Source organism: Cynocephalus volans, chromosome 13, assembly GCF_027409185.1.
Source record: "Cynocephalus volans isolate mCynVol1 chromosome 13, mCynVol1.pri, whole genome shotgun sequence".
Taxonomy (NCBI): Eukaryota; Metazoa; Chordata; class Mammalia; order Dermoptera; family Cynocephalidae; genus Cynocephalus; species Cynocephalus volans.
The window spans coordinates 45,290,748-45,316,448 of NC_084472.1; the positions used below are offsets into that span (position 1 = coordinate 45,290,748).

A 25,701-nucleotide genomic window follows, 5' to 3' on the forward strand; every position below is an offset into this window, starting at 1 on the left:
GACGGTAGGATCGTGAGATGGTTCTCTGGTGGCAGTGGAACATAGAATTGTCCATGTTCTCATCAGTTACCTGGGTAATGAATGGAAAGCACTGTTTACATGTCCAGGTGTCAATCACAAAATACCCATGTATTTGGCATCTGGAAGGCTGGGTCAAAATTTTGAAGTAATTCTAACAGTTTGAAAAAGTAGTTTGCAATAATCAGGGGAGAAGTTTGAAAGAGATAAGGATATTTAGGGAGGAATAAACAACAGCCTCATGAATTCAAGACACCAAATAGCTCTGGTGGAACCTGAAGGAATGATCTTTCTGGGATCATTGACAGCTCACTCTCAGCCCACTCTGAGCTTTGCTGCATATATCATTACACACCTATCACACAGCATACGAAAATGCACATAAAATATGAAATGGCAGGAGGCTCTGGAAAAGCATTTTTATAGCACTTAAGGTCCTTTTGTTTCTCTGCATTGGTCAGATGTGTCAGTAGGCTCTACTATCTAAAGGCTCTGAAGAAATTGTAAAGGAAAGTAGGAAAATGGGACATGAAAAGTTAAGTATTACCTGTATTATTACAATTCAACAGCAAAAGGTGTGTTTACACTTAATTAAAATTCACAAGGTAGTCATTTCACAGAAATCCTCTTTGGTGAGTTTAACAAGCCCCTCAAATTTACATTTTTAAAGTTCAGTACATACTGCCCATAGTGCCCAAGCAATAGTTTGCATTAACAAGCCACTTGTATATATGGTACATATGAGTTCACGTGTAGGAAAGTGGGCCTGATGGTTCATTTCCTCTGAGAACTATACAGGGAGAAACAGAACATAAGACTCCAGCTGGCAAAAACGCAAGAAGATTTTTTTTTTTTATGGATAGAATTTCCAGATACTGAAATAATCAGAGGAAGAATCAGAATTTGACTACATATTTTCAGAGAATATCTGACCCTTAAACTCCATTACACTTTTCCTATGTCCTCAACCATTAAACTTGCAGTCTGACTTGGCATATATCCCTTTACGTTTGGCCTGAATTCTCTTCTTGTAAACAGTGCTGTTGCCAACTTATAAGCAGTTATAGTTCTCTTTCTAATGTGTGTGTGTCAGATAGTCAAAACCAAGTGAGACCTTCCAAGCTTGTACTTTTGTTTGTGTAAATGATCAGTCCTCCATAAAAATCACTAGTGGGTCCAGGGTCAGCTATCTCAGTGCCTTCTCTTCTGTCATCAAACTCTTCCCCTGCTTGTAGCAGTCGACTTCACATGTATCCTAACTGGGTCCTTTCAGTCAGGGCCACCCCCAAGCCCTCTGATATGTCCATGTTGGTGCGTCTCTGCCTGCTTCTCTCTGTGGTCTATATCTTTAATAACTCACTGCATTCCGCTACTGTTCTTAAGAGAACAACTCTTAGTCTCTATCCCCACTTAGACAGGAGGCTAAAGTTATTTAGTCTTTGCCACAGCTCTTTTCAGAACAGGGGCCCTCTTTTCTAAATCTGTGGATCTCTACATTGAAACACTATAACAAGCTCTGAAAAAAATCCAAAGAGTACGTCAAAGGGAACAGCTTCTTTTACAAAGGCCCCATGTTTTCTCAAGTTCTCCAATGTCTTTGATAAACCTCCACTTGGTTCCCTTTTTCCTGATTCTTCCTCCTCTGATCACTTTCCCACTTTTTTTTTTTTTTTTTAAATCCTTGTTTCGCGTTGGCATCACTTCACTAGCTAAAGAGGTCATTTAATAGTTTGAGAAAGTAATATGTGTCCCCAAGGTGTTCCCCACATGTAGTCATGGGAGCTGAGTAATCACAACATGATTATAATTCCAATGCTTTTCATTACAGTCACACATAAAGTTCATCAGGCACTCAGACATAATCACCTTGGGCTCAGTTTAAGGAAGCTCATCTTTAAGTAACAAATACCTATCATCTTAAGAGAAGACAGAGTTAAGTAATCATTTCCCTAATATGTTTTCTTTCAAGCATATTCCTAAGGGCAAATATTATAAGTCTCAGAGACAAGATTTAAAAGCTCAATTGTTTTCTTAAAAGAACATTTCTTAGTTCCACTTGTGGGTAGGATTAATATTCTGCTTACTTTGTTAATTCCATTTGGTACTATAGTTCAGTAACATGCTAGTAGCAAATGAAATGATACTTAGACTATGTCTAAAATCTGAGAGGCAGAGATTATAAAAGTTCAGTCCCCTGTGTGCATATAGTAAGTTATTCATGGGTAACATGGTTCATATTTACCTAAGTAGAAAGCCTAGGAATGTAAGGTCTTATAGCATATAATGTAACGAGTATTTTATTAATAAAGAGAAGCAAGGTTAAAACCTAAATTTTCAATTTACTTTATTAGTTTTAGACTAGGACTTTACAAAATTGATTAATATTTTAAAACTCACCTGGATCATTCGTATGAAAGCCACTGTTACCCGTTCTTCAAATTCATTCAGCGGAGTATAAAGGTTTAAAATTTTGACAATCTGTTGTAATAAGAAGCAAAATTTCACACAGAATTAAATGAACATGACTTTTGAATTTTAAAGAATATATGATATTGGTACAAGAGCATAACCCTCTTTAGACAAGACCCGCAATGTAGATGGAGCTGGAATGATGTACGTTAGCAATCTACATCCAGCAAACAAGCTGCTTGGTGGAGCTGGGCCCTTTTACCTATACACCCACCCACCCTCTTCATATGCTTGGTGGCTTATAGATAATGAGGAGTTTAGAAAATTGTTGCCTGAAATCCTCAGTCTCTTAAATTTAAGCTTTCTTCAGAAGAGTTCTGAGGGTCCCTTAAGCTTGGTGTTTTATGGGTTTACCACATTATTTTTCTAACTGAGCAAAAGGGATCAGAGAGTTACTGGAAAACAGTAGCTGTGGCATCTTGTTTTACAGACCAAAGTGGTCTTTGGTTCATCCAGCAACATCCCATCAGCTGCCACTTCAGAATTTTATCATTAGGGGTATACAGAGGCTAGGAGTGTGACATTAAAAAAATAGCCACTGGCAAGACCAGATGTGAAATGGAAGTTGGGCTTGCTCTGGCTACCATGGTTGATAGAGGCACAGAATGCTCATACCTGCTGGGTGCTGAGGGAGGTACACAGCGAGCAGATGGCCTCTGCATCCTCATGGGTTTTCTTCTTTAATTGCAGGAGTTGGGCTGCTTGGATCAGAGGTTCCATGGTCTGAACTGCTCCACTCTGGTGAAGGTTTCTTCCCCGCAGCCACTCTTCAAGTTGACTTATATTGTACCTTAGCCATAGGTAAAAAGTGAGCTGTGTTAAGCTGGTCCCCATAGTTCACTGGGATGAGAACCCCTGTTGTGTCTCATGGTCTTGTTGCAAAGAATGTCATCATTCTCCTCACTTTATTATCTCACGTGGTTAAAAACTTGAAAAGTGCCTGGCACTCAGTAACTATTTGTTGAATGAAGAATGAATGAATGAATGAATGAATGAATGAATGAATAGTTGCTTAAAATCAAGCAAAGATGAAACACCTGAAGTGTCTGTATAAGTAATGGGGAAAAAAGGTATTAAATATATTGAAAACAATTTGTATTTAACATTCACAAACATTTATACTTTTATGTGAGCCTTCATGCCTCTTAACTTATTGATTTTTCTCTCTGACCTATCCACATTGTATATGCAGTCTTGAGAGTATGTAAACGTCTTGAAGCTTTGAACTAATATGTTTACCCAGTCACCATCTTAGTGTTTGATGAACTTAACCCACAAACAAAAAGGTGATGGATTTGAGTCACCTACTAACTTTGACAGGGACGATCAGATTTGGATTTCATTTTTGGAAACAACCAGCTTGTGTTCTGATTCTAGCTGGTGTTGGCAGGGGCCAACTCTGTCCATGTCGTTGGAGTGACAGGCGTCTCTCTTACCTGAGTTGCATGCCTGTGCTCCAAGAGCAGACGTCTTTCCGCAGGAGCAGGTTGTTAAGAGTCACCGCATTGATCATGTAGAAAAGCTGTTTGAACACCTGCAGGATGATCTCAGGGTCCAGGCCCTGGTCGCACATGACTGTATGGAAGGAATTCATCTGGCGGATGATGGCTTCCAGGCAGTATGCATTATCCCCATCTGCCATGCTGGAGGAGCGCTTCCGGTAGCCTGTTGGCTTCACACCAGAGAGACCCTGTATGCTCTCATTTTCCAACATGGCAGAAACTGAAAGAAAAGCATGATTAGAGAAGCTTGCATGTTCCCCACAAACAAGATCTGTTTTTAGACCACAGGTCATATAGCACTTGGGGTTTTAGCAATGATACCATCCTGAAGTGTACAATGTCGACATGCTCAGCAACTTAACCATAATTGGCAAAGAATTTCAGTGTTGGTCTTTACATGGAATAAAATAACTAAAAAAAAAAATTTTTTTTTGGTGGCTGGTCAGTACAGAGATCCAAACCCTTGACCTTGGTGTTACCACACTCTAACCAACTGTGCTAACTGGCTAGCCCTCTATATGAAATAAAATGGCCATGGACCAGATTTTCACTTAAAGTTATTGGTGATAGGACAAAGATAATGGGCATGAACCAACAAGCTCGATTCTGTGCTGCCTGTGTTGAGAGCACAAAGTTCAAGAAGTGAGCAATTTGAGTGTAGTGAGTACTGGCCCAGCCACTGACTATGTAAATATTAGGTTAGTTGGTCTGTATATCTATTGGGCAATGGTTATATATGTGCAGGGTATTTTATGTACAGTATCTCTTTCAATCTTCCAACAGACCTATGAGGTACTACCCATTTTATTGATAAGGAAATTGAGGCATAAAGAGGTTAAATAATTTGCTTAAAATTATACTACTAAGTGGGCAGGGCCAGGATCTGAGCCCAGGTCTGTCTACCTCCAGAACTGGTGCTATTAACCATCCCATTATTCTGAATTAGGAGGTATCTCCAGCCTAGGATGTCAGTTCTTTCTCTGTCTGGCACCTTATAAGAAAATTGCCATACAGAAAGAAGGATCCGGATTGAACCTTAGCCCAAGGGATATGTATTTCTGGATTGGTCCTACTTGGAATTCACCTATACCCTACTTCTGTTGTAAGACCCAAGGAAAGCATTATACACAGTCCAGGTACAGTTTCCTCCCAGTGAGTGATGTAGATACACATCACTTTTCTTTTCACTTAAAATATAACTGCTCTTATTTTTAAATTCTGATTTTGTGCTCAGTGCCCAAGTATACTGCTGTGTACAAAGTGAGTGCTCAATAAATATTTATTACATGAATGCTTACTGCTGTGTTCTTTCACATGAACACTCTTAATGCTTTTTTTTTCATGAATAAAGTATGTAATGGGCAAGAGGATTTTTTTCACTGAATATACATTTATACCTTTTGAATTTATATTTATTACCTATTAAAATTAATCTATCTTGGGAAAAAATAATACAATGTATTACAGAAAAAGAGATGAAGGAAAAACCGTCTATACTGTCACAACCCTACATCATATATTTTTATGGGATGGTGTTGAGAATGTCACAGCTCTCCTTAAGCACAGTGCACACACCTCCTTAGCTGCCTTCACTGGGAAGGTCCTGGCTTCCTGGGGGCTGTGGCTAATGTGTGTTGTCCCCTGTATCAGGGAATGCCTACCACATCTTCCCCTCATCTGACCCCATGATGAGTGATGGAGATGGCCTGTTGCCAGCTTACCTATCATGGGCTGCAACACACCCTCGGCAATTTTAATGAGCTGCTGGTAGATCTGAATGGAAAGGTCACTCAGCACCTGGCGGTACTCGGTGAGGTCAAAGTTCTTAAGACAGTGCTCATTCTGCTTCGCCGTATTCTGAGTCATGAAGCCCTGCAGATGGAGAGGCGTGCGCCACTGAGATTCTGTGGTCTGCTCCGATCAGAGCAACTTCTGGGGCTCTGGTCATTCTTTAGCATTCTCCTATTTGTGGGGTTCCACCCAGGCCTTCTCTATTTATTTAATGTTCTACAAAACGCTGTCAGTTCTTCACAGCCTCAGTGATGGCCCTTGAATTTACAAGTAGTCTAAAGCCTCAACATGATGGAGAAGTCACAACCGTGTGATTAAAAAGGCCTAAATCATTTAGCCCAAATCCTTAAGGTGAAATGATTTCCCTAAGGTAGCAAAACTCAGGTTGGTACCAGTCCAGAGAAAAAGGGATGTGTGCTTTCTGACTCTTGGTTCAGTGCTCTCCCCCGTATGCCAGGTTACCCTAAAATGTCCGATTACACACGGCCCCTAAAGGAGCATGGCCATGGGCCAGATTATATGTTTGCATAATGAGAAATTTTATTTGGTTTCTATCTGTGGTTATCAGAATTAGTAAATGAACTAAAGTGGTTCCATGCTACAGCACTGTGTCCTCTTTCTGTATTAACAAAATAAAATAACATTAAGTTACAAGAACGGCTGACATCAAAAGGAATTGTGACCAATGCCCTCTTTATTCAGGCCAAGAGAAACAAACAGCAGCCAAAAAGATTAGTGCTTTCAAAAGTGTGACCATCCCCAGCAAAGCCTCCCGTGCTGTCACATCACAAAGCAATTTTTAATAGAAACAAAAGCAGGTGGAAGCGGAGATAACTGGGATAGCTAGCTAGACAGATTCACTCATTCGTTCTTCCTTGTTATTTAGACTACACAGTTCTGGTTATGCTGTGGTGTGAGTCTTGTCCCTGAGAAGATAAGCACGTGTAACAAAAGCATAGCGTGATGGAGTTCTTGGTCTTGCCCTAGTCTTATACAATGTCCCATTTAGAACATATATAACATTGGGTAAAGCGATGAACCTCAATGAAATAACATTAAATGTAGTTCTATGCTCAAAGTAATATCGTGGCTATGTAACAGAAGGCATTTGGTTTGAAATGAAGGCCACTTCTTGCGGCCACCACCAGCCAGCTGGGTGGGGGAAAGATGCTGCCGGAGGTTGTGGCTGAGAAACGTTCAGATCAGTTATGGGAAATCTTTCTGCTTTCTTCCTGTGGTCTTACCACATCCCCACGGTCCCCCATGGTGGGGAGCTCCAGAGAGATGCAAAGTAATAGTCTGGGACAGGGAGGCAGACAGAGCCATGAAGAGGGAAAGGGATGAGGGATGAAAGAAGAGAAGAGACTGAGATAGGAGGGAAGAAGAGGAGTTGTGGAGAGATGGGACTCAACAGAGGGTGCTCCACCTAGATTGGGATATCTGGGCTAAACCCAGAGCAGAACCATAGAAACGTCATTCAGCACCCACACCTCCAACACCACCCATGTGGCTGTTCACAGTGATATTTTACTTCTACCTGTGTCTAAAAATTCAGAATATCTAACCATCCTGACTAAAAACCTATTGCACAAAAAGAGATAAAAGCTTTGAATAGTCCCTGCATTGACAATATCAACCATTCCTGTCTTGAAGGTCATGCCTCCTTTTGTGAGCATCTTTTTTCTTTCTCTTCTCTGTCACATTCAGTCCTTCACCTTCTGACTTTTTTTTATTGGTTATGAATATTCATGAGATATGAAGCTGATTGTCACCCCTTGTGCCCAAGATGTGAAGGCCAGATTCATACTGGCAGCATGCCCATTACCACAAATTGTGTTTGTACCCCGTGTCCCCCACCCAATTATCCCCATCCTCCCTCCCCTTCCCATTATCCCCCCACCCTCCACTTTTTATCCCAAGGCATACTCTCTCCCTCTGCAAGCCCAATGCACCACTGTGGTCTTCCTTTCCTGTGGAGTATACATAAAGTAAATGTATTTCACAGAGCCTGGTTTTTGAAAGCCTTGCAGTTTCAAATGTTAACCTTGCAAAGAAAAGGAAATTTTCTCTAGGCTATAGTCTCTGTTGTAAGATAAAGAATTGTAACACAGCGAGGTTGCTGGCTCAAAGACAGACAGGTTATTGATTGATATGTAAAGATACTGGGAAATTGCTGTAAGAAGAGAATGTTTGCTAAGATCAAGCTAACTTTTTGAAAATTGTATTATGGAATGTCACCTTGCTTGTTTTACTGAATGTTACCAGCTTCTATTGTTAAACTTGTTAAACTATACTTAGCAAAAACCCCATCTATGTTCTCGTGCTGTAACTTCCTGGTCTGGAGAATAAATGCAGGAAATTAACCAAAAAAAAAAAAAATGAAATGAAGGCCACTTCAACTTTTAACCCATCCTTTTCATGATAAAAGCAGGTGATCAAGAGAAGTTCTGATTCTTAGGAGAGATATGGAGTCAAGCCACATTCCGAAGAAGGTAATACTGACTGGGAGGCATATCCTTTTATTATTCGTCGGTGAAGAGTCTGGCAAAATTTGTTTTGGCCCAACGGATGGAATAAAGCTTTAAAATTTGTTGCACTATTTTGGTGTACAGTACATCTTGACCTTAGGAAGGGTGGATATGAGATACGTGAAAGGAAGTGGAGAAAGGAAAGTTGGGGAGACCTACAGGGATCTCGGAGTTAGCAGATCTGGAACAATTTGGGATTCTGACTGGAGAAACTAGAGTGAAAGCATGCCAGATGGTACTAGGTCCAAATGCAAAGCCTGGGAAAAGTTCTTTCAGGGACCAAAGTTGGAAATGATGAGTTCTAGGTAAAGCTTGGCCTAGAGGTCCAGAGTAAACATGAAATGATAGGGCCAACTGGGCGTCAGGCCAGGAAATCAAATTTGGATAGAAACACGAAGCTGGGCCTCAAGGTCTGTTTGTACAAATGTAGTCCTGATTATGAGACGCCTCTTTTCTTGTGGCTACCTCTATCTTGAAATGGACAAACTAATCAGTTGGCTTAGGAGACAGTATTAGACACTAGATAACTGTGCTTTCTTCTAACATCACTGAAATGGGGTTCCTTCTAGGGCTGCTTTGGAAACTGAAGGTCACAAGCGTTTCCCTGAAGAATCCCAGGGGCTCTCTGACAATGGCTGGCTTATGCCAACTCATGTCCCCACCAGTGCTACTTTTGTGATGCAGGAGTACTTTCTGGGGGCCCAGGTCTCTTGAGGCCTGCCTTGTTCCTGCTTCTAGCCACCAGGCTCAGTAAGGCACAGTCTGAGGTCCCAGAGGGTGCTCCAAAGGCTCCTTGGGGGACACAAAGTACCGCAGAACCACATTTGGACAAAGTAGGGACACCTCTGGGCATTTATCTTACCACTCACCTCATCCCCACTGTATTGCTTTAAACAATGAAGAAGGCGGCAGGTGTTGGATAACCAGAATGATGTCATTTCAAAGTCATCATTGTGCTTCTGTGAAAAGAAAAGGACAGCCCCAGCCATGAGTAAGTGGCTCCCTCCTGGTAGATGCTGATCTGGTACCTCTCTTTCCATATTTCCCACTCTTACCCAGCATTCCCAAGCAGCCCCAATGACAGGCAGGGCACAGAGGTGAGACCCCCCTGCTGAGAGGGCACGTACTATCCTCCACTACCAGAGATGTACACAGAACCCTTTCCTGGTCCCCGACCAGTGTTGCACATAGAGGAACACACGCCAAGAACAGGCTGCCTCCACAGTGGAAGAACGCAAAGCCAAGTGACATAGGCAAGGCTTGTCCCGGCAGCCCTGGGCTCTAGTCTCACACGGGCTAGCCGGCCCTGTTTCCAAACTACCAGTTACCCAACAGGAGGGGTGCTAGGGAGTGTGACAATGAAATATTCTGATGTCCTGTTTGTCTAGAGGTCAGATGTCCAATGGTTTCAACTCTCCCTAACAAAGTGAAAAGGGCTGTTCGACAGCCAGCGTAGCTCTGACTCGACTGCCGCGCTGAGCCTTGCGGCTTCGTCAGGCAAGCATCATCATTGCTTAGATGTCAGAGAGTAGTAAGTGCTATGACAATGAGACAAGGAGGCTGACTAGAAAGCGACTGGGGGTACTGGGGCATACTAATTTAGCTCAGGATTTGGGAAGGCTTCTCTAAGGAGGTGAAATTGTAGTCAGACCCTGACTGACTTAAACTGGCCCAAAACTCCAGCTGGAGCTCATAAAGGCTGGAGGTAAAGGCTGGGACACAAATGTGAGAGTCAGCAACACATAGCTGATACATGTTTAGAGACATGAGTGGATAAAATCACCCGTGGAGCCCACGGTAGGGAAGACAATGCCACTACTGATGGTGCAAAGCCAGAAGTTAAAGACTGGCTCTGGCATTCTCAGAGCAAGGACCAGTGGCTCAGCAGACCCCAGGACTGGTCTGGATTCCATGCTTTTGGCTTGCATCTTGGAAGTGACAGTGTGTGTGAGGACTGAAGACAGTCTCTAAGAGCAACAGCACTTGGGGCCCAGCCTGCTAGCAGGTAGAAATCCCTCTCCCTGAGGGCCAGTTTCTCTCAAAAATCTCACCTCCCACTGCCTAGCCCTAGCGTCCACATAGACAGGGCTTACCTCCCTGCAGGCTAGCCTCTCGCTGCAGTGCCGCCACTATGCTCATGAAGAACCTTGTGCCTTCAGGTGGCATTACCGAGCCGCTTCAACACCCTGTGAGTAGCCCCCTCCTGTCCCCTGCAGGCTGCCTCATCTGGGAAGTGGGCTAATGTCAGCAGCCCTCTCTGGCAGCAAGCACTAGCCTCTTGGAAATGTTGGAAAGGGCTTGTTTTCCAGTTGTGTCCCTGAACTTGCTCCAGGGCAAGGCCCGCCCACCCTCGGCCACAGCCGTCCATCTCTCTAGCCTCTCTGGCAGCGGGCAGGCCAAGGCTTCTGTAAGTAGTGTGAGGCCCTGGAGGCTCAGCAGGGAGGTGCCTGGAGAGCCATGCTGGATCTCTGGGCTTCCTGCTATTTCTAAGACTGAGCATCCTTCTTGGGGAACTGCTGGGCACCCTGATACATGCATGCTTCTGTACCTCTCTTAGCTTCAGAGTTGGAGGCTTGGGAGAACTCGCTGCTGCAAACCCAGACACCGAGAAGCAGCTGTGAGTCCACTACAAACCTTAGCCTTCTGCAGGGGTCACTCACCTTCAGGACTTTCTTGATACCATTGATGGTGGAGGTGAGCAAGGAATGCACCTTGAGGTCGTTGTTGGTGTAGTCTGCATGCCTTATGCACATGTAGAGAATGTAGGCGGGGAGACAGGGCACTGTCCCGGACAGCATCTGGGGCTTCAGCTCTAAGGGCAATGACAGCAGCAACAGCGAGAGTCAGATATAGCGCACCCTGGGGGCTGTCAGAATCCTCGTGGGAAGTAAAAATGTTTTCAGTATTTCCCTGCAGCTTATCTAGAAATAGATCTCCCATGGGGGTTGGGAGAGAAGCAGAGAGAAGCTGCCTGGGATATGCAAACTCCTCTGACCCAGACTACCAGTTGTTTCAGACATGGTTGTTAAAAAGCAAAAGCAAAAGCAAATGCAACCATGTAGCACTACAGCATTGACACAGGCTCCTTCCTGATGCTTCACTCCTTACAACACGGAAAAGAACTCACGAGCTTACAAGTTATGCAATGACCACAGTCCTCAGCTAAGAGGGCCCCAATCCAGGGCGAGATCAGTGGGGTGAGAACTCCTGATTCCTGGCACCCCCACTTCCTACTGTGGGCACAGAGCCAGATTGCGAGGGCACAGTGCCGGACTGCAGGGCTGGCCCCATGTGAACTGGGCAAACTGCATGTTCCTAACAACACAGCCAATCTGCTAAGGGCTGGGAAGGCTGGAGCAACCTCAGGCCCATTTGGTGGTCTCTTTGGGAACACATTACCTGGCAGCACTTGTCCAGATGCCACAGCCAAATAGATCAAGCAGGCCCCTGGCTGACCACAGCTACACTCCCCTCTCCCCAGTGCCACCACTGGCAGCAGCCTCTCACTCCCCGCCACCGCTCTCTTCTGTGTCCCACAATTCCCACTGGCCCTTCCCTGCTAAAGCCCCTGGAGGGCCAGGGAGAATCTGCCAGACTGCTTTCTGTGCCAGAGTGTGCCAGGGGAGCAATGAACCAGGCTTTAAGCACTGAGTTGTGGAAGCCCACAAAGCAGGAAGAAAGGCCTGGCATAAAAACAAGATGACAGGTGAGAGCAGATGGCAGACTCAGGCCCCAGGGCTCTCACTGTGGCCCAGGCTGCATCCCAGCATGTGACCTTCACTCAATATCCCCATGCAGACTACGCACAGTCTGTCCTGCCTTGGAAAGTTCTACTGTGATTGAACAAGGCTTGCTTGGGCTCCCCAGCTAAATGTTAGCATCTTGTTAGCAACCAAGCAGTGGGTGGTAGGGGGTCAGGGAACCAAGACTACTTTTCTCTCTCCACCATGCCAACTAGCTAGTGCTGGGCACCTAAGAGGTGGTCAATCAGTCTTGGCATTCGTTTGGATGGGGTCTTTGGAGAGAAGATGACTGGGTGCTTTTCCTAGGCAGCTCAGCAGGAGCTGACCTGCCTGAGGCCACCTGAGCAGTGACAGCAGGCAGAAGCCACCTTGTCTGGCACAAGCAGTCTTACTTAACTTATTAAGCAGTCTTACTTATTTAACTGTGATGCTGAGAACTTTGAGTTTCACTCACCAGAGATTAAAGTTTTGTTCCTAACTGTTTGACAAGATGCAGCCTATTTAAGAAAGTTTAAAATGAACTTACATGATGTTTAACTGTTGAACAATTGTAGAGGAAAATAACCTTTGTAAGAGAGCAAAATCCTCAGTAATAAGGAGGCTACTGAAAACACCCAACCGAACAGCTGTAGCAAAATCTGTTCTAAGCAGAAGTCATGCTCCATTCTCCCTGTATCCCTCAGCCCTCGGCACAGTGCTCAGAAGCGTGGGACCTCAATAACCTTATATAAATGTCACTAAAATAATGTTTACCTCTTATCTGAGCTTCAAATACCTTTGCAAAAGCTAGTACACTTCTTTGAATTCCTCACGTTTGAGAGGAGTTTTGCAGCTTTAACGCAGCACTTGCACCTCTGTCATACTTCACGTGCTAGGGCAGGCAGGGTTGGTATCCCCATTTTACAGGTGGGAACACTAAGACACCACAGAGAAGAGAGCTAGTGGGTCAGGGCCCAGAGGATCAGACTACCACAGAGTCCTCCTTTTTTCACGCAGGTCTCTCTCCTCTAAGACTCTTCTAGCTCTGCAGGGGGCTGCTGGAATGGCATAGAGCCAGACTGGGCCTGAGACCAGAGGGGAGGGAGCCAGTACAAGTGGCAAAGCAGGCTCTGGGCTGGTGAGGAAGCAGCTCCCAAGATCCCTGTACAACAGCCCCAGAAGGCAGCGTCCCCCTCCCAATGCACATGGAATTGCTGTGGCACAAAGCTGAGCAACCTGCAAATAGACACATACTCTCTCCCCACTTGCTGAGCAGCCAGGAGGGGAGTAGGAGGCTCCCCTTTTGACTTAACAGGGAAAATTCTCCCTCTCGGCTGCTGGGGTGGAGGATCTTGCCATTTTGAGGACCTAACCAGGGAGGGGGGATTCTGCTAAGTGGCTCTCACAGCTGCCTGGTAACCCTGGGGAGCTATGGGTCAGGCAGCCAGCCTTGACCCAGCCCCATGGCTAGATGAGGAATGGCAGGTGAATGCAGGGACAGTAAAGACCAGCCCTGAGACCTTCCATGATGGGACCAGGGTGACCCTAGGCACTCTGCATGCAGGAACTCAGTGCTCCTTAGAGCCTGACGAGCATGTGAACTGCCTGGCATCTTGCTATGCACATTCTGATTTGGGAGGCCTGTGGTGGAACTTGAGATTTTGTGTTTCTTCCCAACTTCCATGCTGATCCAGGGAAGATGCTGTGAGCAATAATATGTTAATCCCCCAACTCCATGCTATTGGTACAACCCTTTTCCCCACATGGCTAGGAAGGAGAGGAGCCAAGTCTGAACACAGGCCATCTGATTCCAGTTGCCTAGCTCTTACGTGCTACTATCACACAGCACTTCTCAACTGTAAAGTGCTACACAAACAGAAGCAATGTGAATCCTTGGTCCACTACTTACCAAGCATGTTCCTAGAATGAGTCTCAGTTTCCTCCAGAGTAAAATGAGAATGGAGTAGCTTCTACTTAAAGGGAGGATTAAATGGGGTGACAAGGATAATGTGTTTGGCACAGAACCTTCTCAGGTTCTGTGGATGTGCTCCAAAAGTGTGAGCTGCTACCACTGCCAATGCACTGTTGCCCATACAGAGCTTTACTAAGGAATGGGGACAGTGGCTGCCACTGGGGTGACTGTGGGGCAGGTGGGACCCACGTGGGCAGCTCCTCCCATCTCTGCCTCTACTTTCCTGCATTTATGTTCGTCTGCACTTGGTCGGGTCCAATTTGTATCTGGAGTAGCAGTGGGTGGTTAGCAGGAGCAGCAGCTGGAGACCGGAGGTGGGTGGTAGAGGATGAGAAAGCGTGGGGAGTGGGAGGGTGAGGGGGTCTGTGGTAGTGCAAGGCCAAGTAGAGGACAGTGGGTCCTGACCTGTCACTAGGTTCCGAATGAGGAGGGCCTCGTCTTCCTTGTGGTATTCCAGCATGCCCTGGAAGTCCTTCTCTTTCCTCTGGACGGTGACCTGCCTGGTGAGCTCATGGCGCTTCCTCTCACTCTGGGCCAATGCCTGGGCAGCTGAGCAGGGAAGACACAACAGGAAGCATGAAGGGGACCTCCAGCCAGAGGCCCGTGGGGAGGGTGGAGGTCTGGACCCAGTCCAGGGGCCAGGCATTCTGGCCTCTCTGCATTCCCACAACATCTACACGCTCCATCCCATAGCCTGGGCCATGGTTCAAGGTCCAAGAGGAGCTCAGCACCCAACACTGAGGTCCACTACCAGACAAGGGAGGGAAGAAACACCCAAAAAGGCAGAGGGCAGGCTTTGGACCAGAGAAAACCTGTGAAGGACGTCAGGCAGCAGGATGTCCAACCTGTCCTGCTAGGCAGCCGTGTCGTTTTCCCTACCAAGTTGTAAAAAAGGGATACCATCTTTCTGGGAGGATGTTGCTGGCCCTAGTCAGGGCTGCTCTTCTTGGTACCCTGTGTGTGGCCATGAAGTGACCATCATGACACAGCTGCAGTGCATCCCCAGGTGTTCGAGGTCAGGCTCAGCACTGTCTATGGGCAGCAGGCAGTGGAGCAGGACGGTGCCAGGGGTGTGACAAGAAACTGTCCTCAGCATCCAAGTGCAGATTCAAGTTTGGGAACCTGCTAAATGCAGTCTATGCGGCTACAGGAGGAGTTGCAGTGGTGTGGGTGGGGGTATAAAGGCCTGGTCAACCCTCGCTCAGGCCTTCCCTCAGCCTGACACCACGGGGGCTGTGGGCATCCACAGAGACATCCCCAAGCACGTCAGGGTGCCTGCTGCACACAGGGCACTGTCCTAAGCACAGGAACAGACACGGTGGAGTACCCAACCTTGTTCCCGGCCAGCCTAGCTAAGCTGACATGTCTGTACATTCACACAGAAATGCACATTGTGAAACAGCTTGGGTAGGTGCCAAGCCAGGAGCGTGCACCATGGGTGCTGACAGTGGCTGGACAGGAGACTGTCTGTTGGAGCTAGAAGGACCAGATGGGGGAGTTGGGGTATAGGGTGGTAAGGACCCTCACCACCAGCAAGGAAGGGGCTGAGCCATTAACCCACCAAGCTCCAGTTCACACAAGTCTCTGATGCATAGGAAAAGACCAGGGCAAGAGACAACCAGGGCTGGGGGTGCGCTCCATGCATGTCTACAGGCTGGAGGGAGGCTTCATGGGGGAGGGGTGTCGGGAGTATGGAGAGGATGCCAGCAAGAGCTGAGGCTCTGTTCTGCAGGCAAGGAGGAAGGGACAGAGGATGGACAGCACTGTGAGCAGAGCAGGGGACTGGAAGTTCCTGAGGCGTCTGGGAACAGGGGACAAGGGCTGGTCACATGGGAGTGGAAGGGGAGGACAGAGTAGCACTGGAGGAGAGGGAGTGACGGTCCTCAGGACTGAGTAAAAGGGAAAAGCTTAAAGCCAACAGACCAGAAAAACAAGAGCTCTGGGAGCAGAAAACGAGAAATCCAAAGATGGAGGATGGCCCGCTAAAGAGATCACACCTGTCCACATTTGAACATGTGCCCAGGTGGGGCAGGACCCGTGGCTGAAGGAGACAGACATCCCAGCCCTCCTCAAGCCTCCAGTCTAGAGCAGTGGGTGGACATAAACAGGTGGTTAAACAAGTAAAAAGACATCTGTGATCAGGGCTGTACCCAAAAGGCATGTAGGGCCAGAACATGGGGTTGTGGCTCCTGGGCTGAGAGGGAAGGATTGGGAGGGGTATCCAGGTGATTGGGGGGGTGGGGCGAAGGTTCCAAGCAGGTGACATGTGCACAGAGTGACACCATTAGACTCGCAGGAGGGAGTCAGAGGGAGAGAACATTGTGAGTGCTTTTGGAAGATTGATTTAAATCTACGTCTGACCTCTCTGGGCCAGATTCCAGATTGGAAGATTAATCCTGACACCCCACAGAATGGGGCAAGGCCCTTGTGGTTTGGGTCTTTGTGTCACAGAGCATGTTTTCACACCAAAATTCTTGCCTCCCGACTTTAAGCCCTCTGAGGGCAGGGACCACCAGGTTGCTGTCTCGGTTTCCCACTCCTCCAGCCCTGCAGAGCCTTGCTCAGAGTAAGCACCCAAACACCTGCTGAGTTCCAGTGTCTTCTGTCCAGATTCTGGGCAGCTGACACACATAAGCTAGTGGTGTCACATGGCTGGGCTTGGCACAGCCACCAGGAAACGGGGTTAATAGGAAGAGCATGTGGAAGAGGCGGAAGGGCAGGCAGCTGACGTCCCGCGGGTGCAGCAGGTGACCTCTGCCCCACACAACACACACACTCGTGCACACCCTACCTTCTAAGTCCTGCACTTTCTTCATGTAAATCTTCAGTTGTTTTTTGAGCTTCCTCTCATTCTTTTCCAGTTTTTCTACCTGTTCTTTAAGATCCTGAAAACAGAAGGCAGCAGTGTGAGAACAGTCTTGAGCCCTGCCCTGGCCAGCGGGGGTGAAATCCTCACTTGGAGTGGAAGGCGCAGGGACCCGCCTGGAAGGACTGCCCAGCACAGGCTGCTGCTCCTGCTCTGGAACCCAGGAAGCCAGGGATGAGTCACAGTCTATTCTCTCAGTAACAACAGGGCAAACTCCTCCCAACTCAGGCTTTCTGGTGCCTTGTTGGATCCCAAGGCTCCACAAGCCAAGCCTCCTCAAGTTGCCATGCCAACCCCCCAGGAGAGACACTCAGCCTGGGTGTCCTAGGTAGGGTGGGCAATGCCCTGGAAGGAATGAACAGGTGGAGGTGTGGGGGGCGGGGGCACTTGGCTGGAAGAGCCAGTGGGCCAGCAAGATTATCTGGGGCCCAGAAGCAAAACCAGACACTGGCCATGGCTCCAATCCCTAGCAACTGGCCACTAGGAACAAATTGGTCCACAGGGATCTAGAATAGCAAGCTGCTGGTGGAAGGACTGTGCTGTCATTAATGTCACCCTGTTCCAGCTGGGCAGTGGTCCTCTGTGGCCAGGAAGGCAGAGAGAAGAGAAGCCTCTGTTCTGTCACCATCAGAGCCCAGCCTCAGTGACTGGAGTGATGGGGAATACAGAAGTAGACATTCCATCTTGGAACCTCTGAAAACATTTTGGGTGACAATTTTTTAAGGTTGGCCTATAGATAAGAGCCAGGCAAAAAGCTCAAGCCCAGCGCTGTGGCCACTGCAAACTACAAACCTAGTTATAGATGTTGTTAGAGACTTCGTTTATTTATCTTGATTAAAAAGTACATTTTTTAAAAAAAGGTCTCAAGTTGAGAGGTATCTAAAAATCCAGCCCAAATGACAGGAGGGGCAGCAGAGCTGCTCCAGACTGAGTCAGTTCTGGGATGCTGGGACTGCAACTGCCATCCAGTCCCAAGTTCCTCTATAGGACATTACCAAACCCAAAAGACAAAAATGTGCTTCTTGTGTCTTTTCCACCATTGTTCTGTAAACTTTCACTATACCCTGGCAGGGCAGACAATAGAAGCTCCAAGGCCTTCTTGCAGCTGATTAAACACCAGGAGCTTCTACAAGTTAAGGTGAACCCAGAAGCCAGGCTCTGCTCCTGTTCTGTCCTCTGCGCTCTGATGTCAGCCAGCCTTGCCACAGAAGTGCAATACTCCATGTGAAACACTCAAGCAGGGGCAGACTTCAGACGCATGGCACCAATGATGGCTCTGCACTGCTGGACTCCCGTGCTTGTGTGCCAGCTCTCTAAGCCAACACCCCTCCTTCGGAGTCCCAGAAGGCTGCATTTCTTAACGTGCTAAGGGGAACCATATAAAACTGTGCTTTCAAACTTTGCAGCACACTGGAACTACCTGGGAATCTTGAAAGCTTAAAGTCAGCAAATTTAGGACAAATGAAAGGGAACACAGAACTAGCCACAGTGGCTGGTAATCTTGCAGAGCTACTGAGGCCCAAAGTCACAGAGGCTAAAATGACAGATGGCTCACAGAAGAGTGAGATCGACCCACGAGGAATCTTGGAAATGAAAGACGATCATGCCTGAAGACATCTCTAAACTTTTCAAGCTGCTACCAAGAACAATCACATCATCCCCTCAACAGCCTCTCAAACCACTCCAGCCTGAGGCCATTTCCCCTGACTACCTACACACGCAACCTCCAAGGCTCCCCGGAACACTGTGTTGGGGTTCCCCGTGTTTCCTCCCTGCTGGGTGCCACTGCTTCCACAGCCAGCCTGTGGTCAGCAAGAATCCTTGCAAAACAAGGAAAAGAAAATACCAACAGTCCCTGGAGCCTGCTGTGGCTGGCTCTGCTTATGGGTCCACAAAAAGGCAGACCATGCTCCAAAAGAATCTCCCACAGGGCTGCAAGCTGGAGGCCTCCTCCCCATTCCTGCCTGCTGGGCAACACAGGCTCATGCCCCAGGGAGGACTACCCCCGCAGAGGGGCCCACCACACTGTTGTCTTCTGCGCTATTGATCTCCAAAGGCAGGACTGCCCACCTCTTTCCATTCACTGAGTCTCCTAAGCTGTGGCCTGGGAAACCCCGTCCTTGAGAACTAACGCAGTACCTCCTACCTCTACCTCCAACCTCCACGGGGCACAGCCCTTCTGGTAAGGTGGCCACCCACCACACAACTTGGCCAGTACCCTCCAGGGAACGTGGGCTGACAAATGCATTTCCTCAGCTGCCTCCCTGACCTGGCAGAAGCTGGCCCAACAATTTAATATGTGCATTTCTTTCCGTAAAGCCACCTGCTTACACACATGTGTGACAAATAGTGACGTTCAGACAGACGGAGGGAGGGAAAGGGAGGGAGGGAGGAGCATGTGTCTACAAGTCCTATTCAGAGAGCTGGTGGTCCAGGGTCCACTTCCCCTTTTGGGACGGCGTGGATTGGCACCTGACCATGGGTCTTCTGGTTATAAAGGGGAATGATGGCTGCGGCTGGGCTCCCAGACTGGATGCCTTGCTGGTGCTGAGCCTGCTGGTCAGGTTTGGGGCACCTCCTGCTGCTCCCCTGCAAGCCTGCTCAACTCCAGAAGGCAACTCCTCCTGTGCCCCCCTCACTCCTGTACAGGGCCTCTGTCCATGCTCCCCTTCTCACTTTGCCATCTCCATGGTTTTCATCCCTTCATGCCTCCCGTCTCAGCCCAAGCTCACCTCCTCCCAACAGCTTTCCCTGAAAATCTTTCTCTTTCTGTAACACCTGTTGTTAATCCCACACAGATTTGTGTTTTTAAAAGCACTGTCTTCTTTCTCTTCTGTTTTACCTGCCTTACTTTCCTACTGACCTATAAGCTCTCATAGGATAGAAACTCTTCCATTTCTCGGGCATCTGGCAGGACTTTTCTGGTGGCTTTCTGCAAAGACGGCCACCAACAAGCCCTCCCATTACTCCTCTCATCAAGAGGTGTGGTCTCTTCCCACTATATCTGGCCTAGCCGTGCGATCTGTTCTAATTGGTAGCATGTGGCAGAGCGACACAGCTGGTTCCGGGACTAGGCCTTATGAGGCCTGGCAGCTTCTGCGTTGCTCCTCTTGGAAGCCAGTGCCATGTAAAGCAGCTCAGGCTAGGCTAGCAACTGCTGAGAGCATGCGGAGAAGCATGGTCCTTGCAAGGGAGAAACGAGGGCTCTGCTGACAGCCAGTACCAGGCCTCGGACGCAGTAGTGAGGCTGTCTTGGATCTTTCAGCCCCAGTCAGGGGGCCCCACCCAAGACCACATGGAGCAGAGACAAGCTGTTCCCACTGAGCCCTGCCAGAATTCCTAACCCACACATTAGTGGCTGCTATTTGAAGCCACTAAGTTTTAAGCCACTTCATTCTACAAAGAAAGATATTTCAGTGATCTGTCACCAGCAGACTGGGGATTTCTAGAATCGCTGTTCCTGCTATAGGGCTAAGGACATAAGCCTTGTCCATTTGGCTAAAGGCCATCTCTGATCCATTTTCTTCCAGAACATGACTTCCCAGAGCTGGGATCCACTAGGCATGGCTACTCACTAGATTGTCATTGGTCAGCCGGGATATCTCCTGCTGGACGCCAAATTCCACCTGGGCCTCTGGGGAGAGCAGCAGTGTCTGGCAGAAGGTCTGCTGCTGTTTGTCCAGCTCCTCCTTCAGAGCCTCCACTTGGGCCTCGAGACTCTCCACCACCTCCTCATGCTCGAGGCTCTGAGCCTGCAGCTGGGCCTCCAGCAACCTGCAATGGGGAGAGGAGGACGAGTGACTATGTGGCCAGGTCACTGCCCCCAAGTGAAGGGCCACGGACAGAAACACACAGGGGAGCAGCCAATGCACAGCAGCAGCAATTGCACGTCCCCAACAGGGAGGGGGTGAATGCAGCGGGAAACACGCTGTGGAGATCCTAAGCAAACAGGCCGGCCTATCCACTCTCAGATCAGGAAACCACCGCCAGAGGCACCCTGGTCTCAAGCCTTTTTCTAGAGCCTTGTTCTCCTCTGTGAGCACAGTCTGTTGGTATGGGATTGAGACATTGTCTCCACGTCAAAATATCATAAGCAGAAATAAAGTTTTTGTAGTATTTTAAAAATAAAAACACCCACATCTGGCCCAAAGTTCATAAGAATCTCCTTAAGACATAACTCTTGAGGGTAAGGGAGGGAGAGGATTTGTGGAGTGATAGGTTGGGTAAAGTGCATAAAGAAAAATCATAACTCATAATAATGAATACACTAATAAAAAATTTTTTTAAAAAGGCTAAAAAAAGACAAAACTCTGGTAGTAGATTCTCCCCAGGTTTTAGAGAGGCAGAATATTAGCTCTCTTCCTTTTTATTTGTCTTCACCATTACTACCCCCACTTTATCACATATATGCTTTATATATATATGTATATTTTTATAAACACTTTATCTCATATACTGTGTGTGTGTGTGTGTGTGTGTGTATATTTTATATGAGAGACAGAGAGAGAGAGAGAGGAAAGTCTATGCTGCTGATGGAAGCAACCATGTGCATGTAGCCAAGTCAGCTCCCCAGCAGCCCCGGGTGCAAGGTCTGGCTCCCAGTGGCGCTCAACAAAGTGACACACATGAAGAGATGATGAAGGAATCCATCCATCCCCCACAGGCAGCATTTCCAAAGGAAAGTAGTCATAACGTGAGGCTTATGGAGGATAACTTAGTAATGAAATCAGCATTTTAGATGACACACAATATTTAGATAACGTAATACTGGCTACAATATACTAAAAGAAATCACCAGTAAGTTACAAATCTAATGAGAGAGAATAGAAACTCTTAGGGTCTAGGCATGCTACCCAAGGGTGCATTTCCTGGCTTGTGCTGTGTCCACTGTCGGTGTCTTTCTTGTTCTCCCCATGAACTGTAGCTGACTGACTCGGCCCAGCGTTCTGTGCAAGGTATGAAATCCCTACCCAAGCATCAGGCCAACTACCTCACTGTGTTGGTGGGAAAACTAAGGCCAAGAGAGGTGCTAGGCCACAGCCTGTGGCAGTTCTGGTTCTAGGAGCCAGGTCTACCTGATGCATAGGCCTGTGATTTATCTTTACATTCATCTGTTTATTCATTAAACCACATCCTATCTGCTGACAGAGAGGCATGAGGAGTTACCTGGTTTCATACACGGGTCCCTCCTCCAATAAAACAAACTTCTAGGTGGGACAGGAATCTGATCTTATTGGAGTATAACCATTATAATAAGAGAAGTAACAGCTAATATTTATCCCGTGCTTACTACATGCCAGGCACGTGCAAAGTGCTTTGCCTGAGTTAACCTTATTCCTTATAAAGTCTGTGTGAAGAAGGTCCTGTTCTGATCCACAGTCTACCGCTGAGACTCAGCACACCACCTTGCTCACAGGTCATGGGGCCACATTTGAACCCAGGGGAAGGCTGCACAGCCAGGAGGCTTGCTGCCTTATGCTTCAGGGGACTGTGACTTGCTTTCACCAAGAGATGCTCCTGTTGCTGCAACAGGACCCCTGCCACATCATAGCTGCACAACGGTGAACAACGGGGGTGCTGGGCTCCTGTGCCGTGCGGGGCTGAGGGAGCTGGGCCACAGCGCTCACGCCACCTCTCTGCACCTCAGTTTCCTCTTCTGGGAGTCAAGGCTGATGAACTTTGCCCCATCTCTTGTTGCGATGCTCATATGAACAAAGCTATGGGACAGCCCCCAAAAGCCACACACCACAACCACTACATTGTGTTCCTTCTGTACGTGCCTAACCTCCCCAGCTAAGCTGCTCAACCACTGCCGAAGCCCAGTGGGTCACAGGTTCCCACGCTGGTACCAAATGGAACCAGGCCCAAATGCTGGGTCTTCCCCTTAACCAGTGAGTTCCTCAAACCCTCCAGGCTTCAGTGTCTTCACCGCCCCCCCAAGGGTGCTGTGAGGGTCGTACATCACGGTGCATACTCTGCACTTGGCTGTCAGCAGCTCCAGCGAGTCTCTGAGATGGGGACCAGCACGTATGCTGATGGCAGGTCCCAGGTTCCGAGGAGCAAATCACAGCCCACGACACAAATCAGGCCAATGCTTTTGGCTGACTCTGCCTTGTTAGGAGGGTCAACATGGAGTGTGGAAGCAGCACAGATCCACAAGTGCCCAGAGGTGAATTTCCCTCTCAGCCTTGTTCTGAAGAGCTGTGTGTCTGGTGCCATGTAAGGTCCTCTTCTTGTCTATTTCTTCACCTACAGGACCAGTGGGTAGGACCACATGGTTTCCAAAGTTCAATCGGGCCACCAAGTGCTATCACTTTGACCCAGACAAGCATCCTCCCCCCTTATCCACACAGCCTGGGTGCAAAGTGACAGACGGGTAACCCCAGGGGCTACCCACGAGCAGCCTGAGTGAACTGTGCCCTGTGCCCCCACTCTAGCTGAAAAACAATTAAGCATTGACAAGAGCAGGCATGACAGACAAAGCAGACACAGGAAGAAAGGAGAAATATATTTGACCTGGCAACTTGCTTTAGGCCTTGGTAGGCCAAGCCGAGTTCTCCATCTTCATTCAAATATCCCCAATCCTCAGTCTTGCTAGAAATAAAGGACAGAAAAACAGGATGTCCAGTGTAGAGGAAAGAGACAGGCAGGCAGAAAGGCAATTCTAGCCAACGTTTAGAAATGAAAAGGGTGCATGGCCCAAGAGCTCCCATTTTCCCTTTCTCCACTACTGTCACTGCACTTTAGGTGCCTGCAAACAGCATCTCTCCCCCAAGTTGCCCAGGTTTCAGTTACTGGCTTGGAAGCTGGTTGTGTGGTGTCATGCGGGGCCCACTGACACTCACAGGAGCGAAACATGTCGCCAAAGACAGAAGGGGCTGCACCTGTTCTGACAACTCTGTGTGCAGCCACTTTTGTGAGGCAGTGCGGGTGGAAGTGCAGGCCTGGGCTCACAGTGTGCTTCCCTCTGTCCAAATGATCTGGAACAGAACAGGCAGCAACGCAGAAAGGGCTGGGAGGAGAGGATCCCATGTACAGGGACGCTGCTTCCTGCAGAGCGGCAGATGAAGCACCTGGGGACACCGGGCTCACCCAGGATATTTTGCCTGCTTTTCAATGCATATCTCCTTTCTGTCACTCGTTAAGAGCACAAAAAATACAGATAGTCCCTGCCTAACACATAAGTACAGTCAGTTCAACTCCAATTACAGTTTGGCTTATGGTTTTTTGACCCCAATGGTGCAAAAGCGATACACAATCAATTGAAACTGTATTTCAAGTGCTCACACAGCCATTCTGTTTCTCACTTTCAGGATAGTATTCAATAAGTTACAAGAGATATTAAATGCTTTATTACAAAATAGGCTTTGTGTTAGATGATTTTGCTCAACTGTAGGCTAAAATAAACGTTCTGAGCATGTTTGAAGCAGCCTAGGCTAAGCTATGATGCTTGGTAGGTTGGGTGTATTAAATGCGTTCTGGACTTAACAATGTTTTCAACTTACGAAGAATTTTTCAGGACATAACCCCATTGTAAATCTAGAAGCATCTGTATTTTGTGACATGTAGGATAAGAACTGAACACTTTGTCTCCCCTTGACCTTAGGACTGAAGTGCGTTCTCCCATTTACTCAGCTTGGGAGAACAGGACACCTGACACCCTCCATCTGTGAACTCAAGTCACCCGGTGTCTGCCCATTGCCAGCAAGGGCAGCTCCTGGAGGTCAGGCGTGTCAGTTGCTCCTCCATCTGCAAACTTCACCTCCTTGCACAGCCCTGGGCACACGGAGATACTCAAAGGCCAGCAGCACTGGGTGGTGCAGGACCTCCCGCCAGGACTCTGCCCCACCTCCCTGCTCCCAATGGCCTCTGTCACTGGTGAGCTCTTCCTGCTGATTGCATCCTAGCTTTCCTGGTAGGAATCATGAGGCAGGAACTGCCTCCATGCTGCCTGTTGTGAGAACCAGTGATCCCCCTTCCAAACTCCCAGATGGCAAAGCATCCATCCCCTGGAGTGTTTCTGGCCCTGGTCAGCCACTATACCACCCCGTCAGGTTTTGTGTGTGGCCCAGGGGATGAAACTACCCACTACATCTCCCCCCAGACTTCAGCCTCTTAAGAGCCTCAGCCCCTGCAGTGCTCACCAGGCATTCCCCTGACAGTCTGCAGGACAGGAGAGGAGGGGAAGACAGTGGTAAGCACACCTCTGGGGGCTACTCTATGGTTTCTATTTCCTGGGTCCACCTCGTACTGTCACAGCCTCTCCCCTAGCTGGTACTGAGGGGGACTACTGCCAACAAACTTATGCTGGGAACCCCTCACTTGGGACTCCTGCCCCTCAGATGCCCAGGGCTCTCAGCCAGGCAGGGCCTCTCCAGATACTATCTCTGGGGATAGTCTGTTTGCCATCTTCTCCTGTGGTTGGCACTTAGCTGTCCTCTGTGTTCCACTTGTCCTGGCAAATCCTAAAGTGACTTGGGGCTGTATCAAGGGGGGTGGGGCTGACAGCTGAGCACCTTCCCTTCTCAGGTGTTGACACCTGCATTTAGCCAGAACCCTGCAGCAGCTAGTGCTTCAACCCAAAGGAGCGGCTCACTGGAGGGACCACGGGCGCAACTGCGGTAATTCTTGGGGAAGCCCAGAAGTAGAAGGCATGAGAACTAACAGGGAAGAAGTGCGGGGATCCTTCATCCCCCCACCTCCTTCTCCACAGGGGGAGAGACATTGCTCCTGGGCTAGGGTCTGAAGCTCCTACCCCGCCTCACACAGGCTGGCCCTCCGGGCCCCAGGACAGGTTGCCGGGTCTCTCTCTTAGAGGTCACCTCACTTCTAC

At 48.1% G+C, this 25,701-nt stretch overlaps 1 protein-coding gene across 1 annotated transcript in view; it reads right to left on the reverse strand.

Moving 5' to 3' along the window:
- The window catches only part of MYO5B (myosin VB), a 211,660-nt gene that overhangs the window by 6,666 nt on the left and 179,293 nt on the right, over positions 1–25,701 (reverse strand). Inside the window, exons 30-39 of the mRNA XM_063076684.1 lie at positions 23,385–23,462; positions 20,444–20,642; positions 16,794–16,887; positions 14,408–14,551; positions 10,969–11,120; positions 9,178–9,267; positions 5,711–5,861; positions 3,924–4,209; positions 3,103–3,277; positions 2,416–2,496 (exon numbers count right to left, since the gene is read on the reverse strand). Of these exons, the coding sequence (XP_062932754.1) occupies positions 2,416–2,496; positions 3,103–3,277; positions 3,924–4,209; positions 5,711–5,861; positions 9,178–9,267; positions 10,969–11,120; positions 14,408–14,551; positions 16,794–16,887; positions 20,444–20,642; positions 23,385–23,462 (1,450 nt within the window). The remainder of the gene's footprint in view (positions 1–2,415; positions 2,497–3,102; positions 3,278–3,923; positions 4,210–5,710; positions 5,862–9,177; positions 9,268–10,968; positions 11,121–14,407; positions 14,552–16,793; positions 16,888–20,443; positions 20,643–23,384; positions 23,463–25,701) is intronic.